The sequence below is a fragment of the Apaloderma vittatum genome, unplaced genomic scaffold (assembly GCF_000703405.1).
Source record: "Apaloderma vittatum isolate BGI_N311 unplaced genomic scaffold, ASM70340v1 scaffold9378, whole genome shotgun sequence".
In the NCBI taxonomy this organism is placed as follows: domain Eukaryota; kingdom Metazoa; phylum Chordata; class Aves; order Trogoniformes; family Trogonidae; genus Apaloderma; species Apaloderma vittatum.
In genome coordinates this window covers 20223-40087 of record NW_009730212.1, presented here as the reverse complement: position 1 = coordinate 40087, position 19865 = coordinate 20223, and the positions used below count along the sequence as shown (strand labels likewise).

Below are 19865 nucleotides of genomic sequence, written 5' to 3'. Positions count from 1 at the left end.
TCTGCTAGGGATGGAATTGGACCAACTAGGTATCACTTTTTGCAAAGCTGAGAAGAATAATTTTAGCCAGTCCTTTTCCTGTCAAGGAATATTACCTGTTAAGAGAAGAAGTGTAGCATTCTGTCAGTCTACCACTTGAATGTCCAGCATCCATAGTGAGGAAGATTTATCCCTATGGCAAATCCAAGCTTTTCTTATGCTCTTCCTCAGAGAGGCTGTGTCCACGTGTCCTGCCAGCTCTCCTCGAGACTGGGTTTGCTGCTAAGAGTCTTAGTGAAGACGAGGCTCTGAAATGTGATCTGATGATTGATACAAGTCTTAAACATTGGTAAAGTGCAGAAAATGTTACTGATGTGACATCTTGAGCAATTGTTTTTCAACTTGGGGTTTGCAGCATGTAACTAGGAGCCTGCAGAAGATGATTAAGATGATTAAGGCAGAAGTTGTGCTCTCAGGCTGGGCACTGCCCTCCACAGGCCTCATCCCAGGATGTGAACTCCCCTTCCTGAGATGTGCACTCTGTCATACCTCCCCAGATGTATGCTCCATCATACCTCCCCAGCACAGAGAAGGACAGAAATCCTTCAGTGTGCTGCTCCAGTCCAGTACTGGAGGCATCCTCAGCGCTATGCTATCCCCATGGCTCCTTGCTTCCTCGCCTGCCTGGGTTTCTTTCGGAAGGAAACTGAGATGCTGGGGTGGGGGGAACAGTGAGCAGCCTGGCTCCAATCTGGATCGAAGCCCTGGGTCAGTGATTGTGACATGCTGAAGATTGCTTTGAATTCCCAATGTAGACTCCTAATAGAGACAAACCTATGATCATTTGAATTAAAACAATGGTATAGGGATCTGTACTTCCACTAGGAAACCACATAGAGGGTTAGAGAGCAGAAGAAAGTGGGAATTAGCGGGCAAGAATGATGGGACAGGTTTGAACTGTGCTGTCCCCAGAATATGTGCGACAAGTTGCAGGAAGCACCCTATGCAGGTGAAGTGAACTTTATTTCCTGGCAACTCATTACCATGCAACAGAAGGGCCAAGGACACCAGTGACCTCCCTGATTTTTTGAGCTGTCTTCTAGGTTCTGTCTTCTGAATCTGTTATGAATCAAAGGACAAGGTAGATGCTGAAAGCAGAAGGCAAAGGGTTCACTGTTCTGAGTGCAGCTGTGTGGCTCCAGGAGGAGTCACCCTTGCAGCACTGAATGGGCCGTTGCTCAACCTCTTTCCTACCACATAACACAGAGGAGCATGAATCACACTAAATGGTGCTAATGAAGGAAACTCCTCAGTCTTTCACATTAGTCTTCCTCAAGGGCCAGGGCTGCAGGGCTGTATTCGAACTGTGGGGCAGAAGTGATCTGCAGTGTGCCCTGCAGTCTCTTTTCGGGATCTCCAACTGCACTATGGCCCTTTCTACCTCCACGGCCCGAAGTTTCTTCCAGCAGGAGCCAGAGCGCAGCACAGGATGTCGCGTACCTGGGCATGCAGTTCGAGCAAGGACCAGGTGTGTGTTCACAGCCAGGACCAGGAAGCTCTCCCAGCTCCCACATTTCAGACAGAGCCTATACGTGTTCCGAATGGAGTTGAAAAAACCTCTGATGTATGATATCATACTGATAGAGCTATCACTATGCACTGTGTGTGATCTGATTTTCTCCTCCAACTGCTTTCTGACAGCTAAAACATATTTGAAAATTGCAGCGGATGGCAAGGATGGGGTTTTCTTTGATTGCAAAGCTAGCTGCATTCAAAGTGATGCCATGCCAGACTCACTGTATTTAATGCAAGATTTTTCTCAGGAAGTATTTTGGAAGAAAAAGCTTCTTTTGTTTTTGTTTTTGCTAATGATTTATTGTTTGACATTGGGAAAATCTAATTTGTTACACCAGAGGACTGAAACAAAACTGATCCACAAGTACGGAACATACTGTCTATCTGGAATATCAGGATTAATTTGAGAGTATAGTGAAAAGCCCTTCAGTTAATACCTAATGAAGGAAGAAACAGATACCTGTTAAAGTAGCATGTGCCTGCCTAATGACTAACCCAGATTATTAAATGCTCATAGCCTTTAAGACTGGAAAAATATGTTATACATCAGTTAGAGCTAAACAGAGCCTATCATTAGAGGGGCCGCATTCCACAGCTGTTTCACATCTCTTCTTTCTGTTTCCTTTTTAACTTCTGTATATCAAACCACCGGGACTGATTTCTAACATTAATTGTCATAGTTGGATTCTTGACTGAGGAAGCATTTGTCTAAAATCTATCATTTGGAAAAACTCTTATTCTATGCTGCATATTGCTCACTGCAGCAAATTGTGATAGAAACACATGTTACAATAGGTGAGGGTACCCTGATTTTGATACCGCATACTGTCCTGCTGCTGAGAGAGGAAGGGATGAACTCCAGGGTGGTTTTAGCACTAGGCTAGGAGTCAAGAACAAGGTGGTTTGTGTTCCTTGCTCTGCAGCTGATGGCTGTGACCTTGATCAGGCTTCTACATTCTTTACCTCATCCCTGTTTATAAATTAAGGGCAGTAGTGCTCTGCAAGTGTGTTATTCTGAGGACTTTTCAGATGTCAGTTAATTGGTACTGCGTAGATGTGACATTTTTTCTGGAAAGCACTTCCTTCTGAAAGGACAGTCAAGTCTTCTAGATTGTTTATTTTCTTCTCAGGTTGCAAGTGAAGACCAAATTATTTGGTTGATTTCATCAGGCTGAGCTGCAGAATAGTTGTCAGGAATGCAGGGAGTTACTGCAGACTCTGACTACCTTTCAGAGAGGGAGAATGGTGATGCGAGAGGCAGTGTATTGCATTATACATCTCTAATGCAGATGTTATCTACATCGTCTGCTAGATACTACCGTTCAATTAAACTAGATTTTGTTATCCCTTAGTAATAGAATTATTCATTCTTACCATGAAAGCACAGTGTAATATTAAAACCAGATCACTTGAACAAGATCACTGTGTCGCTCTTTCTCAGCTGCTTTTAACATGAGCAACATTTCTCCCTCTGCATTTTTACTGATAGCCAAACGCTTAGCAATGTACCAAGAACCTGATTCTGAGGAAGATGAGGCAGGCCCAAAAGGAGGAACGCTCTCCCAACGTGATAGTATCTGCAGCCATCAGAGCATCAAAGTCATCCACAGAAGCCAGAGCACCAAAACTCACCGGCGCACAGGTAGCAGAGCTGAAGCGAAAAGAGCAAGCATACTCTCAAAGCACACTGCATTCAGTAGCCCAATGGTAAGTCATGAGAACTAAATGCAGAGTGTCCTGCATGTTTTAATAGGACATCGTCCTGAAAAGGGAAAGAAACCTGGAGCACATTGTGTGCCTTTTATGGACTTCATCTTGGCATTTTTTCTTCTGTTGTCACAGGTGTTTGTACAAAAACAATCGAGTGTTGGTGTAGATTTTATCTAAATAACTCCTCTGTGGGAACAAGCTAAAGGAAAAGACAATCTGAAACCTTTGTATTAGTTATGCTTTAATTCTGAAAAGAAAATATATGCCTTCCCTTTATCTAGAGAAAGTGAGAGTAGCATAATGCTTCAGGTCAAAAGTTTTAGTTGCTCTGCATATGCCTCTTCCCTTTTGTCAGTGAATTTTAAAACTAGTAAGTGCTCAACTGGACACCATGTACTCCGTTTCTTAGATGCTATTGGCATACACTGTAGCATAATTTTTAGTGTGATTCAAGGTTGTCAGTGAGCTGCGTATGTTATATTTAAACAAAATGATGGCTTTGCATTTCCAAATGCTGCCAAATTTATGTCCTTACAACTTTGCTTTGTTTAATTTTTTTATACTATTGTAATTCCATGGAATTTTTACGAGCTGAACTGTAATAAGAGAGCAGAGAAGCCAAGTCTTTTCTATATAGAGATTTTGCATTGTTGCACTGTTGACTCAAATTCACCCTTAAAACAAATTACTAATGTAGACACAGAGGGATGCTGTTTGCACTGGTGGAAGTAAGCTCTTCTGGTAAAATTCCAAGCTGCAGTTTTTACATATGGAGTTCTGTGGTTGCTCAGATTCATCAGCTTCTGCGCATCAGCAGATAAAATTCTGCTGAAGAAAGAGCCTTAGTTCAGTTTATCTTTTAATCTTTTGTATCCTTCCATCCTCCTATCTTAAGAAATACCAGTGTTTCCTCAGACAAGAAACAGATTAAAGAAGTAGAGAGAGCTGATGAAATAGAGTTGAAAATGCTCTGTGTTTCAATGTGAAAAAGTACATGAATTACCTTCAGATGTGTGGATGGTTGTCGTTCTCTAACAATCCAAGATAGTTTCATTTTATTGCGCTGATGTAAGGCCAAGCTTTGAATCTCATTGTTGTCTAAGTTTTCCACTCTTTTAGACTCTGTAGGGTACCACCCTTTAGTAATAGATAATAAATATCTTGAATTAGACAGGAGAGAGGGAGGGATATTAGCATGTAACTCTTCTATCTGGTGCCCCCAAAGCAGATGAATATTGCAGGTGTAATCTGCAGTGAAAAAGCTGATAGCACAGTTACTCACATTTCCATTTATATCAGAAGGATCATTGTTGACTGTTTATTGTCTCAATTGGGCGTCTTAGAGTCCTCTCCACCTCCACTCTGTGGTGTAAAAGCCACCATAAAACCCTTGATATTGACACTAATTTAGATGCTTTTTTTGCTTGTCTCTGCTTTGAAGAATTATGTGATCACAGATAGCAATCACTGCTATTTATTACTAGGAGAAGGACATCACACCTGATCCAAGATTGTTAGAAAAGGTGAACGAATGTGCAAAGCGTCTGGAGGTCATGAGGAGCCACGAACATCCGTTATCCCATCTGAGTCCAGAACTATGTGACATTTTTGACTTCTTCATCGCTTTGACTATATGTAATACAGTCGTGGTTACTGCACCAAATCAGCCCCGACAGAAGGTGGGTTAAAGAAACAGAAAATGAGAATTTAAGTATCTTTTGCATCAATACTAATTTAGCTTGTAAACTGGAGAAATTAAAACCTCTGTTCTAGTGAGAAACAACTAGGACTAGTAGTGAGATAACCCTTACAACCACTGCGTGATTGAGCGGATTTAGTTAAGCATTAGTTGAATGAAGTATGTCAGCTATTTCACCTACCGTCAAGGTAAGACATGCTTTCATCAACAATTTCAAGAAATTTCTGAAACTTTCCCGATTTCTTGTACTGTAACTTACTCATTTAATACATGTACGTATGTGTGTAAGTAAGTAGTTTGTAAATGTGCAACACTTCGCAGAAAAGAATGTAAGCTGTCTGTGAACATTTTGTACATATGGATTAAATTAAGAAAAGGCTGAGACATTTTTAAAAGTTTGGAAAGAGAATATGCTTGAAAAACATTGGTTATAACTCAAGTTATGTAAAAGATGCATCTTAAGCTCATTATGAGAAATAATGATCGTTAAAGACCATCTGTCATTTGTTTAGAGGCCAGCCCATCCCTAACCCTTGACAACTGCTTAAATTGGCCTAAACCAGTGTCACTGATAAATGAGAATCTGAAAAATGCAATCCCAAGATGATCTGTAAGAAAAAATTATAATGGAGTGTAATTCTAAAGCTAGCCAGCAGCTGGAATTTCCATTCTGCAGAAAATTCTGCAATTTGTTTTTGTTCCAGATTGGAATAAAAAGTGAACTAGTCTGCAGTGTTTTTGTGCCAGGGAAACATTTGGAGAATGCTCAGTTCTGCTGTTTTTACTGTTACACAGTGATTTAATATATATTGCTGTGAATATGCTATGACTATTACTAACATTTTATCTGTAAAAAGATTTATGCAAATTGAGATAAGTGATAAAACTGAAGCAAAGATGCTGGAAGAGAAGACAGTTGAAATTATTTATTTCAACGTGTTCCTATGGAGAATGTTACTAACGTTGGCATATTCTTATAAAAATTTTCTGACACCACACTTCTCGGAAGAAAACTCTTGCATTAGTTTTGGTTTTTTACTGCCTTCACTGAATATGTGCAAAGAATGCCAGTGGTTCCTACCAACAAGAGCTTTTAGTATGCACTACTAGTGGCGGTGCAGTATCGATAGTCTATCTATTAGTCATATCTGAGGAGGTGGAAGAAGAGAAAATGTTTTTAATACAAACATACATGCTTTCACACACATGTACAATTGTGACATTCAGGTCAAGGTTGTGTTTTTTTCTTTCTGTTGAGTCAGTTTTGTCCGTTTTCTTTCTCAAAATGCAAATACCAGTATTTTTTGCTGTCAGAGAAATTCTCTTCTTTAGTTGGAGCTTCTTAAACTGACTGTCAGTGTTGGAATTCTTTCACAGCTTTTCTTTGAGTTTTGTTCATTGCTTTGTTTTTCTACTTCTCAAGGTTAGAGATCGATTTGAACTAAAATCTCCAGTAAAAACCATAGAAGATTTCATACGAAGATTCACTCCAAGTCGCTTGACCTCTGGATCTAACAGCAGCAGTTCATCTAGTCTAGCTACGAGCAGATCTATGCACAGATTTGGTTTAAGTGTGCTTTCACCTACATCTACAGATAGCACTTTACTAAAACTGGAAGAGAAGCTGGCATACTCTGCACAGATGAATAACAATGGCTACAGCTCCCAGCAAGGGAGGACAGCTGTGGGGAGTGGACCTGGGGAAGGAGAACTCCGTTATGAAGCAGAGAGTCCAGATGAAGCTGCTCTTGTCTACGCAGCAAGGGCGTACAACTGTTCTCTGGTTGGAAGGTTGTCTGACCAGGTATCAGTGGAGCTACCTCACCTGGGAACATTAAGCTTTGAAGTACTGCATACGCTGGGCTTTGATTCCGTCAGGAAGAGGATGTCAGTAGTGGTCAGGCATCCCCTTACAGATGAAATAAATGTTTACACTAAAGGAGCAGATTCAGTTATTATGGATCTTCTACCGGGCTCTTCAGGTACAACTCTTACTTACTTTTGCGGGAGTCAGGGACGGGGAGAGGTAGTTCTGCTTAACTGCTGAAAAATTCTTCGTATCTTAATACCTGCTCTAGCAAGTAGACATGCCTGCTTTTGTTATGAATACAGGACATAGCAGAATGGCAGCAGTCTCTCTCCTTATATAATGCTTTGCTATTACAGAAATTTTTCTGCAATATGTTGCTGGTTCCTTACCTTACAAGAACGAATGAAATTAATTTCTGTACAAGATCTTCTGCTAGCAAACTTTATTTTGAAACTCTTGAAACTCTACCAAAACAATTTACACTTCCTCAGAAAAGCCTGCCTGGTGATGTTTGGCTATTTTATTTTTTTTGCATCCTTTTGCTGCAATGTGTTTGCCTAAATCAAATGTGTTTGTGCTGGTTTGACTATGACACTAAAGGGCACCGTGAATCAATCAGCCATCAAAACAGAAATGTTGTGGCAGAAGAAGGAGAGATGCTGTTCAGATGGGAAATCTTGGCTTCAAATATGTAATTGACTGGCAGGGCCTAGACATGTAGCTGTAAACATGGAGCACTTCCCTAAAGCACAGAGATTTCTCTAGCACCCAGACGTTGCATGAAACACCGACAACTTTAAATAGCTGCTAATTGTAATCAGTTGGATTCAAGAAGAACCTTGTAAACTTTGAGAAGTTAGAAGAGACACATGGGTTTCAGTTTGCATGAATCAGTTTGCATCTGATTTACTGTATTTTCAACACTGAATTTAATCCAATGTTTAAAAGTTACCCCAGTATGAATGGACAGAGCCCAAAAGTGCTAGAGGTACTTCCCATGTTTCACTAATGCATTGACTTTGTGGTTACTTTGACATTAGTTGGAGTAAACAATTGTGAAAGCCTTATACTGTATAATTTTAGTTTAATGAAATACAGAAAAATGTTGGCATTAGTTTTCTGTTTACAGCCATATAAATCAAAGCTGAGCCAAAAAAAATTAAGAACAACTTGTCCTTAACTAACAACAAAGTATTCATGAATAATTCTCTAGTAAAGGTCTGGTATCACAGAAGGTACATAGAGCATCTGTGGAAACTTTTTTCTCTACAAAGTACTAACAGACAATTTGTACTACTGAGAATTTCTAATAACATACCTAGAAAATGAGATTTGGAAATGAGTTCTCGAAATGAGAACCAAGCTTTAAAAAGAAAAGATTATTTTGTGCCAAGTCTTAAATATTTTGTCACCATATAACAGCCTCTCTCTGAAGCTGCTGTGTCCATTTGCAGTAGACTCAACGGATCAAAGAAATTTCAGGAAATTTTCAGAAAGATAGGGGTCACCTAGATAAAAACAACAAGGCAAGTTGGAAAACCAAACAACGGTGACAGTACCAAAGATGGCGTATGTCAGAGAAGGAGAAGCAGAGTTCCTGAAGATCGGTGTTGGCAGTGAGCAAGTTTTGTAGCTGGGCAAATACAGCGATGCCACCATCTTTACAGGCAAGCATATTGAAGACATTTTTGAAATTGTCCCCTTTTATTTAGTTAGTTAGCTAGTTTTTTAGCCTAAGTTGAACTATGAGTTTTAGTGTATTTTGCTTTTGCAAGCAAAATGCAGCCACTAGAACCTCATAAGCAGTTTCCTTGGTTTTGTAGCTCTCTAAGCCATCGCTGGCTTCAGTAATTCTGTACATTTCAGCGGATCTGTCTGGAAAATGCTTGACATGTCTCTTGAGCAGCTCCACTTCTGGAACTAAATTCACAGCCTCTGCCTGCAGTCTCCTAATGTCAGTGGATATGTTGTCAGTGCCTAAGGGAACAGCATCTTTCTCCATTACAGAGAGGTATTCCCTAGGTAGAGGGAGCCTCTATTATCCCCATGTGTTGCCTGCTCTAGTCGAGAGGTGGTGTCCCTGCCCATGACAGGGAGATTGGACTAGATGATCTCTAAGGTCCCTTCCAGCCTAGGCCATTCTATGATTCTCTATGATTCTCTATATCGTCAGATTTGTTGATGGTTTCATCCTGTTCTCTGGTGATGGTGGAACATGAGTGTGAGAGGAGATGTAATACTACAAGAATTCAGGCATTTATTTGAAGGAGTTGACTGATAAGTGAAACAACATGACAGCTAATCCCAGTGCCTGCTCTTTGCTGTCTTAGAGCCTCAGAGATGTGTAAACTGTACACCAGTCCAGCGTGCATCTTGAAATTTTGTGATACTTGTGCCCTTAGACTGAAAGGACCAAGGCAACATTGTGTGTGTGATCTCCCAACATCGTGTGGGATGACTGGGTCCTATCAGACACAAAGGTCCCTGTTTTGGAGGAAGAGTATTTTAAAATATGACTTGAGGAGCAGCCCAAAATCAAAAGTAAAAATTATGTTGTAACTTCCATTGTGTCTTACACAAAATCAGAAATTGCCATAAGCTTCCAAACTTAAAAAGTTTCTAAGTCTATTCCTTTTGCTCTGCCTGTATATCTAGCTGAGACTGTGAAGCCTAATGTTTTCTGATACTGTAGAGATATTTCCAAAAGCCTTAAAATGATTCCCAAGAGTGTATTGTTTTTACTTTATCTCAACAGTCACTATGTTCATAAATAAGAAGGTTACTCTTTGAATCAGGACCCAGCTCACACAGGAACTGTGAACATTAAGTCATTGAGAAAACAATGTCTGGGCCGGCTTTCTGCAGCTTGCGATTAGGGAAGGAAATGAAGCAAGCAGAACGCCACTTGCTCTCCAAATAATTCTTCTGTAGAAGACTTATTTGCTGGTGTTCACTGAGGTGTCGCATGTGGTCACAGTGCTCAGCATCGCCACTGCATCCCAGTTAAAAAGAATCTCCACAACTGGGTTTTATCTGCAAGAAATTTGTTGCCCCTTTCTAACTTCTGCACACAAGGTGAATCTCAGGGTAGGAGTGATGAGGCGCATGAAGAGCTGGAAGAGGGTTGAGCTGTCATCGGTATGCTGGTGGAGGAAGGAGATGCTGTTGTCCACACCGGAATTGAGAATTCCCACAGGAAATGGCATGCACATCTCTCCTTGTGGAGGATTACTGTCTTTGTTCACTTTGCCCTCTACAACTACCTAAAAGGAGGCTGTAGTGAGGCTGATGCTGGTCTCTTCTCTCTAATTACTAATGACAGGACAAGTGGAAATGGCCTCAAGTTGCGTCAGGGTAAGTTTAGATTGGATATTCGGAGGAAGTTCTTTACTGAACGAGTGGTGAGGCACTGGAACAGGCTGCCCAGGGAGGTGGTGGAGTGACCAACCCTGGAGGTGTTTAAAAAAAAGTAGATCTAGCACTTGAGGCTGTGGTGTAGTGGTTAGGTATGCTGGGATGAAGGTTGGACTAGATGATCTTCAGAGGTCCCTTCCAACCCGTAACGTTCTGTGATTCTGTGAAGCTGGTGTAAGCATTTGACACTGTGGTCAGTGCATTAGTGCCTGTGGTACTAAGAGCTGAAGTGATTAATGACACTTACAGACAGGAGCAACTAAGAACCTATTGAAGTTTACACCATTTGAAATCAATGAGTGACTGAAACAGCCACTCCCATAAGACAGTTTTGTGTGGGATATGCAAGAAATAATGGCATTTCTCTCTAGAATACTAATGTATCACAATAAATTAGGAAGAATGCTTGCCTGCTTTATCGTCCTAAAATTAAAAAAGCCGACACTCTAATACAAGAAGCCTACAAGAAGGTTTGCTACAGTACTTCTCCCTCAAAAAGAAAAAAATATAATCGTATATTACACAGGCAAGTCACATTGCCAAAAAGATTGCCATGCACAAGTAGAAAATAAGCTAAATTAAAATGTGTGAGGCTGTCAGTTCAGTATATATGTTTTTCCACTTTATGACAGCTGAATCTAGTTGTAAGCTGGTTTAATAGCTTCTGAAGGAACCTGGTAGTCTGTGTGTTGGAGTCACAAGCTGTAGTGCAAAAAAAGGACTTTCCAGTTGCAAATAATATTTGTAGGGATGTTCTTCCAGAATAATATATCTGAATTGTCCCTTTGAGAAAATCAATAGTGCTAGCATAATGCCACCAGAATAATCCTACCAGTATTCACCACATAACCGTAATCAGAGACGGAACTGAAATGAAGGTGTACATGAAATACCACAGTCATCATGGAGTCCCTTAGGAACAGCTGGGTGTGTACGCTCCCAGTTTTACAGACCTAGAGAGGATAGGACAGTCTTTAAAGGTGAGAAAATAGCTGTGCAGTGATTAAAATGTGAATAAATGAAAATATGAATAAACGATACATGGTTGAGAAAACAGAATATTTGGACTCCTTCCAAAGGAGAGAGGTGAGCACATCCAATGGTGAGCTGAGATCATATGCAGCAGGTCTCTTTGGATGCTCAGACTTCTGGAGATGAGTGGCATTCACCTGACTCTATGACCTGTTACTGTGCAACAAGTACCAGTAACCCAAATGTTCAATTAAGGAACATCTCCAGTTACAAAGTTATGATCCTGAAATGATTGTGGACCCCCCAGAAAAAACTTGCAGATTTATTAAAAAAAAATAAAACTCCACATGGCATCAGTGAATAGGAAGACCTGCCATAAGATACTGGTCATTCTCACTCAGTGATTCCAATCTAAAAACCTACCAGTGCAAACATTTACTCTAGCACTAACCCTGCAATTCATATTTAAGATTACAACGACAGTACATTGTATGTGAACCTGTCTTGATCCTAGATGATAAAAAAGGTGCATATCACCTGTTTTTAACTTTTGAAGACATCGTTTCAGGTAATGAGATGGAACAAAATGCATTACCATCATATTTATTACTCTTTTTTGATCACAGTGTGAGCACATGGAACCAGTCCCAGCTAAAGAGAGCAAAGGAACAGATGCTCGGTCCTGATTTTGAATTCTTACACATGGCTTTAAGTGGAAGCTGTGTTGCTGCATTCAAGGTAGAAGCTAGGTGTGAGGTCTACACAAGCTTAATTTCTGTTCTAAATGAAATCACAGTCATACCCAGAACTTCTTGCATTGACTCAGTACAGCAGTAGCAGAAGTACCTTCATACACTTAAATATACAAAACAGAGCACTGTTTCTCACTCTTTTGAGATACTAACCTTGGTGGAAAACCTAAGCGCTATTTTTAAGTACGTCATTTTTCTGTACATGATGAGATGTGGAGAAGCGTTTTCTAGTAGTCTATTTGAAATCATACTTTTCTTTCCGACATTATTGCTCTGAAGATTATGGTGATTTCTTAAAGTATTCAGGCAAAACAAATACTTACGGAGTAAGAAAAAGAAGGGCTTTCTAACACACATTCACAATGACTTTTGAAGAGAGAAGATAGAAGAGAAAGAACAAAATGACAAGATTTTTTTTTCTAAATGGAGTGTTTTACTTCAGTTTCCCAGGAAACATCCACAGCTCTTTAAAAGTATCAGGTATAAAGTGCCAGTACAGTGAGTACTATAGACAAGTTTTTATCTTCTGAGGCCATTAAGCTGCTGTTATTTTTCAATCACTGATTTCTTTTTTATTCTTATGTAGATGACCCTCGGGGCAAACATCAAAAAAAAATCAAAAGCAAAACCCAGAATTATCTTAATCTGTATGCTGTAGATGGGCTACGGACCCTCTGTATTGCAAAAAGAGTAAGTAATTGCAGACTCTTAGCTTGCTTTTAAGGAGAGTCTTGACAAAGATTACTGAAGGCATTTATTAATTTATTGTTCTTGATTCATAACTTCTTTTTCATTTTATTCTGTAAAGTATGAATGCCTCTGCATCACAATGACTGTGCCCTCACATACTCCTTTTAATAGGTTCTCAGCAAGGAAGAGTATGCCTGTTGGTTAAAAAGTCATTTAGAAGCAGAATCCTCTATTGAAAATCGTGAAGAACTTCTGTTTCAGTCAGCACTGCGGATAGAGAAGAATCTGCATCTGCTAGGTAATGAAATGAGAGCTGGACATGAAATTAAAATGTGTTAAAAAATCTGAAAGCTTGGCTATGAAATCCAGTCTTTCCCTTAAATGGTTTCTGACAGTACAGAAATTGGCTTCTTTTGGACTTTATCATGGCTGTCATGTGCAGCACCACAAAGGAGTGGGATATAATTAACACAGCAGACGTAGCCTGCTTTCCTTGCTTCTGCCATCACTTTATCACTAGTGAAATGAGTGGTGTAATACCAGAGATGAATTTGACACAGTATCATAAATGGGAACTGCTGCTCTAAACAGGAGGAGGGCTTGGCCCAAACTGTCTACAGAATTTCGTTAGCTTAGTGCCGCTTCAACATACCAGAGATTTTCATGACTCCAGGGGCACCAGAGACGCTCATAAAGCAAAGCTCATAAACTGCATTTGTGAGAGGCATCAACTCTCATATACATCAGGTTCAAGCTCGTGCACTCAGGGCCTATGTATTCTGTGGAATTATTGCTTCATAATGATGCAGTCAAAATCAGTGCATGTAAAATGTATTCCAAGAGCTAAGTCATAATCTTCCTCTGCTGAGTTGAAATGTTGGAAGCACTGAGATCCTAAAATGTCTGTATATTCACTATTACTCCAAGCACCCAACTGCTTTCTCTGGCAAAGAAACTGGGACAGTCATGGCACTGTTGGAGATAACAACCTTCGCTAATTGCCAACATTCCTGACTCTGGGAGACAAGACGCACCTCACTCAACTTCTCATGTATTTACTACAGATCTCTAAGGCACCTTACATAACAAATGGAGGGACAAAAAAAGAAAATGCAGTTCATTTGGTCTCAGATACTCACCTTAGGAGTTGATGGATCATGCCCTTGAAGTGGCTGTTTCTCTCCTCCGACTTAAAGAGGAGCATGAGGTGACTAATTTGGACCACATTAATCACAAAGATCCTACCATGGTTGTGCTCGTTGGCACTGGCTGCACTCTAGGGAAAAAAAAAAAAAGAAAAAAAAATGGAATTGAGCAGATGGGCAAGCAAGCAAGCTCTAGTCAGAAGTAAACTACCCGTTCAGCCATTCCCCAAGAACCTCATACTGTCGTTTATATCTTGCAATGGTCAGTTATGATTAGGTTGTGGGAACAATAAAGTGAGTCTGGAAGGTGAGTTGTACACTGTTTGGATAATAATAGCTTTCCCAACATTGCCCTAAGAATGTGTTTCTACCTACTTGACTGCAGAGACTTCAAGTGGCAGTCCATTTTTTTTCAGGGAACAACCATAGGAATAACAAATAGCTGAGAAAAGTTTACTTGGCTTTTCCTGTTGTTCCAGGTAATCTGCGTGTCTGTCACCTCCTCATTCCCTAGTAGTGAGGTCTTAGATTTCTTCACATTGAAGCCTTGCTGAAAGTGAGTGAAGCATCTATCGAGCAGTGATCATCACCAATAGTGGTGACACTGAACTTGGTTCTGAGCATCTTTCGCCACTGTATTTTAAAATCTTCTCCCTCTCAACTGATTTACGTAGGAAAGGTGCTCAGTCTCTTATAAACAGGTAGAATACATTGAAAGTGTGAAGAAGCAACACTTTATTTGTACTTTATGGCCAACAAATCTATCATTTATTCTCTTAACATTTGGCAACCAGTGTCTTTCTGCAAGAGCAAAAAGTAGCAACAAGGCAGAAAAGGTTTATATCTGTAGCATAATATGCTGTTGTTAAGCTGCAGTCCTGCTTCAAAAAGGAGAGATCTCTAGTGAGCCAGCCTCTTCTAGTGAGCCAGCCTCTTCTAATTATGGAAAAGCAGCTAAGACCCTTAAGAACGGAAATGATCTCCTAGAAGCAAAATTATCTTTCATAGCAACATTCAGAAGAGTGATGAAGATGCAGAGCAGAGAGACAATAAGTAAAGATAGATCAACCTTGTGAACATCTGAGACTAGAAGTGGCATCAGATTGCTTTGGACATTTTGAATTCTGGATTTGTTGTTGACTGTTGATGCAGATGATTACCCCAGCTACTTTCTATTCTTCTGTCGGAATATTGCAACCATCGATAGTTCAGCTATTTCCCAATAAAAGTGACTGCTTGTTTTTTTGAAAATCCAAACTTACAATTTGAGGTGAACCCTAACTGTTCATTTAATGTGCTGTATATTGCTTTTTCAATGTGCTTAGGTGCAACTGGCATTGAAGACCGTTTACAAGATGGTGTTCCAGAAACCATTGCAAATTTGCGCAAAGCTGGTTTGCAGATTTGGGTTCTTACTGGAGACAAGCAGGAAACAGCTGTTAATATTGCATATGCCTGCAAGCTGCTAGATCACGATGAAGAAATCATCACTTTGAATGCAGAGTCACCAGTAAGCAAATACAATACACAAGTTTACTTGTGAACTAGTTTTATTTTCAACTTGTACAATTAAAAGATTGATGGCTTCCTTTCTTTCTTTTTTCTTTTCCTGCTTCTTCTGTAATTTTCAGGTAGGATATGTCTTTGAATACTTCTCAGTGCATCATGCTTCTAAGTCATGATGTCATGTGTCATAAACTTACTGAAGACGTGCTGTCACGTGTAGTGGGCTCCACGATGAATGAAAATATGCCATAGCAGCATAAATGCCTTTCTTTGGTATGCATTCTCAAAAAATCCCATGTTTTGCTTATTGGCACTAATGGGTCTCCAGAAGCAACCTATTATTTAACATGTGTTGAGGAAGAAAACAATGTATTATCTATTGAGAACTTGTGCTTTATTTTACACCACTGAGATATAGTATTTAAATAATTTATTCATATGTTTTCATCTGGCTTTTTCAATAGAGATAGAAGCGATACTTAAAATTTCTAAGCTAACATTGAAAGTAAGAAAACCACATCTACAGTAATGCTTTGCTTCCTAACAGACCTTTTCTAATGCTTCTGAATTACTGATCTTTCCTGTGCTCAACTTTTTGCAAACAATCACAGAGAGTTTACTGATATGGCCTAACATACAAGGAACCAGACTGATAGTGCTATAGTCCTTTAATGGGGTGATAAAATTGGACTTCAGATCAGCAGAGGCAAGGTAGGCCAGCAGTATCCAGCTCCAATTTCTTTTGAAAAGGAAGAAAATATAACAGCATTTTTCATTCTTGAGTGTATCAACCAAACTGGTAAATTGATTTTCCATGATCTTTCTTTTTTTGTCATACTTTGCTGTAAGACCGATAGCATTTAATTTTAAATGTTCGTATATTTTCAATAACATCAGCTTAAATAACCTGTAATTGGCCTTTAACAATGCATAACTGTTTGATCTGAGTTGTAGGCGTGTACATGGTGCTCATCACTGTACTTAACTTTGATACAGATTCTGATTATATCATTTCCCAGCACTGTTATTCTGAGAAAGAGCTAAAAGAAATTAGTTTAGCATGTTAAAGAGGAATCAGATTTTAAGCCGCTCAAGTCCTCATTGCTATCATATCTTTTGCAACAATTGTGTTTAAAGTGAATAGAAAAGATTATTAGAAATTTAAGCTTTTGACTGTGCAACAAATATAATGCATCCTCTATATTCCTTATGGCTAAATAGATAGCAAACACAAATGTTTGAATACATGTGCTTTTCTCTCAAGCATATTTATTTTTTAATTTTTTTCAGGAGACATGTGCTGTCTTGCTGGAACAGTGTCTGCAATGCGTAGAGTCTAAATTTTCAAACAACACAGTAGATGAAGCTACTGGAGACATGACTGTTGGGTTCACCCCTCTCTATCCACCCTCTTCCCCTGTGCTTTCCAGCTTGGGCCTAGTGATTGATGGAAGGACTCTAGCTTATGCCCTGGAACCTACACTAGAAGATAAATTTCTTGCCCTAGCCAAGCGATGCCGTTCAGTACTATGTTGTCGCTCTACCCCACTCCAAAAGAGCATGGTAGTGAAACTAGTCAGAGACAAACTCAAAGCAATGACCTTGGCAATAGGTAAATATCTCAATTTAAACTAGCCTGCCTTGATATATACTGTGTCTTGACAAGTTTGATGCTGTGACTTGCAGTAGGACCCTTCCAGCTGTCTCACATCTCAAACAGCCTTCCAGTTTTGTCTGCAAATGTGTCAGACGACTCTAACATATTTACTCTAATGTAATACTATAACAATAATGGCCAGACTCCGGTGACATCTGCACCACCAAATGTCTGCTGATGATAATAACCTTTGTGCTCAAAGTATTGCATCTAGCTCAAATATGCCTTTCTCATGCCTGAATTTATATCTTTGGCTGACTGACTGTGGACATAATCATTTTCATATGTTGTCAAAAATGGCTGGCTGGTTAACCTGAATTATCCAGAATGCTCAAAAACGATAATGGAAACTGGGCACTTTGTGTTTTCATTCTTTCTGAGCATCTTAAGCCTGTGAGTTGAACATAAACTCCTGCTCTGGCTTAAAAGCCCACTATATACATCCTGCCTTTTAACCAACATGAGCCAAACTTGGGGCTGTGTCACACAGTCACAAAGACATTGGCCTTGTTGGGCGAGCTGATATCACTCTTACATATGCCAGCTGAGGGGAAACTGGAGTGAGATGTGACGGTACACCTCAGCCACTGAAGTTTAAATCCATGTGTCTCGTCATCAGCTAAAAGATCTTCATTCTCCACTAGCACACTGGCTGTAAATATAAGATGTTAAGAAGTAGATACATGTCTCATTCTGGTATCCTTTTTATGGCACGTGTCACTTGTGGTATCGTGATTGGAAGCAGAGCAGGGGATGGTGAGTGTGCAGCCATTGCAGTTAAACCTACCTGTGATGGTTGTATTAAAGACTGAAGTCAAGAATTCGTCTACTTTTTAACTTTATTGTAATTTTTTACTGTGTAGACATTCACGTTGGCTTTAGGCCTCCTTGCACATTTCATTCTTTGTCATACCTGATTGCAGGCAGATGGTTAATCAGGAAGGAGAAGCATTGAGAAGCTCATTCTCAGCCTTCCAGGCTTTTAGTATCTGTGCAGTTCAGGCCACTTACTTGAATTTTAGGTCTTACTGAAAAGAAAGAAATTTTTTTTATTTTTAGTTTTCCATGGCAAAAAAAGAGTCTACAAGGATCAGAATGTCTTGGCAGCTTTGCCAAGCTTTGAATCTTACAGTCCAAAGATTGATCCTTTCCTACCACATGTCTCCCTTGCTGTACTCATCCAACGCTCACTAAAAACATTTTCCTTTGCTTTTCTGCTGTTGTGTCGGGTCTACTAGTGATGACAAAACTGTGTCTTGTCATCTTTAGGTGATGGTGCTAATGATGTCAGCATGATCCAAGTGGCAGATGTTGGCGTGGGGATCTCTGGTCAAGAAGGCATGCAGGTAATGTTGCTCATTCACTGAAAAGCATTCCCATGAAAGAGTGAAATAAGCATTTCCCATACATCAGCTTGACCAGGCTGCCTTTGGATAGCAGCACAAATAAAGGAGAAGCAGCAAGTTGTGCTCAGAAGTGTTGATTTTGCATCAAAAACTTGTGTGTGTTCTCAGATCTGCGGTGAGTTTGAACACTCTGCCTTCTCAGAAAATTCAACTTTCAGCGACGTCCAGTGACAGGACAAGGGGCAATGGGTACAAGCTGAAGCATAGGAGGTTCCACAAAAATATTAGGAAAAACTTTTTCACTGTGAGGGTGACAGAGCACTGGCACAGGCTGCCCAGGGAAGTTGTGGAGTCTCCTTCTCTGGAGACATTCAAAACCTGCCTGGACGTGTTCCTATGTGACCTACTGTAGGTGATCCTGCTCTGGCAGGGGGGCTGGACTAGATGATCTTTTGAGGTCCCTTCCAACCCCTGACATTCTGTGATTCTGTGATTATCAGATCCCTCTAAGCAATATGGTTTAATAAATCATTTATTATATACTGGTTTAAAGGAGGAGAAAGATATGCATTATTTAAGAAAATAAAGGTTCACCTTATTCTGGCTTTTATTCTCCTCTCTCCTGTACTGCTTGGGTAACCTTCTCCTGGAGAGTAGCTGTACAAGTTCACCCAGTTAATGCAGCTTATTTACATGTTCTGGTGGCAACCCTTAGTCCAGCCACCAGCATACCTCACTCACTCAGTCTATTCAGACTGCAGGACAGTGAAGAAAGAGGAAATTGTAGCCCTTTGCAGGACCACTGCTGCCTACGCACCTGCCACAAGGAATAGCAAGATAAGGGGCTTACCCTGTGGTCTCCTGGATAGGTTCAGCCTCTGATTACTGTATTTACCACTGTATAAGATTTACTTCTCTCATCCCCAGAAGAGAGAATGTTTATCTGTGGGATGCATTACCTACTTTATTAACTGTTACCTCTGCCTCCTCTACTGCTAGTGCAGTTCACTTATGGTGTTAGTGGCAGCCATGGCAGTCAGACACAGAGAATGAAGAAGATACCTCATTTCTACAACCTGCCTTGTACTTGGGCTGGGTGCAGACTGATGAGATGAGAAAGTAGAGTAGCTGAGTATATGTCAAAGAGCTCCTCAGAGAAGATGGGAAGTGTTTCCATCCTGAGGAGCTGAGCAGATGAGCATGCTCCTTAACTTAGTTACTGGTGCCTGGTTCTCTGTCCCACGTTGCATTTTTTGCAATACTGGCTAGATGTTTTCCTTGAAAGGGAAGAAGGGCCTCCTTCACGTAGAATTCTGGCTACAGAATTGTATTCCATGGGACTTCGTGAATGCTGTAATATATTTGAGTCAACGCACAAATTTATGAAACAAAAATTTAACTGAGCTATGAACTTGGATGTCAACTTTGTGCATATTCTGACATGCAGATCACTAGAATCTAGGACAGTACTCTGGAAAAAGTCCGTAGGTGGTTTTGTTATTTATTCATATATTCTTCCAAAGGCATCCTCTCTTGGCCACTGTTGGAGGCTGGATATTGGAGAAGATGGGCTTCAGCCTGACCCACCAAAGCTATTACACTTCTTGTAG

The 19865-nt window shown here is 40.1% G+C and overlaps 1 protein-coding gene across 1 annotated transcript in view; it reads left to right on the top strand.

Annotated features, from left to right (window-relative positions):
- The window catches only part of ATP10A (ATPase, class V, type 10A), a gene marked incomplete at its 5' end in the record, with an annotated part of 57033 nt that overhangs the window by 24984 nt on the left and 12184 nt on the right, over positions 1 to 19865 (top strand). The window contains 8 exon segments of the mRNA XM_009874716.1: positions 3044 to 3261; positions 4749 to 4943; positions 6387 to 6945; positions 12498 to 12601; positions 12773 to 12899; positions 15072 to 15256; positions 16543 to 16864; positions 18179 to 18255. Of these exon segments, the coding sequence (XP_009873018.1) occupies positions 3044 to 3261; positions 4749 to 4943; positions 6387 to 6945; positions 12498 to 12601; positions 12773 to 12899; positions 15072 to 15256; positions 16543 to 16864; positions 18179 to 18255 (1787 nt within the window).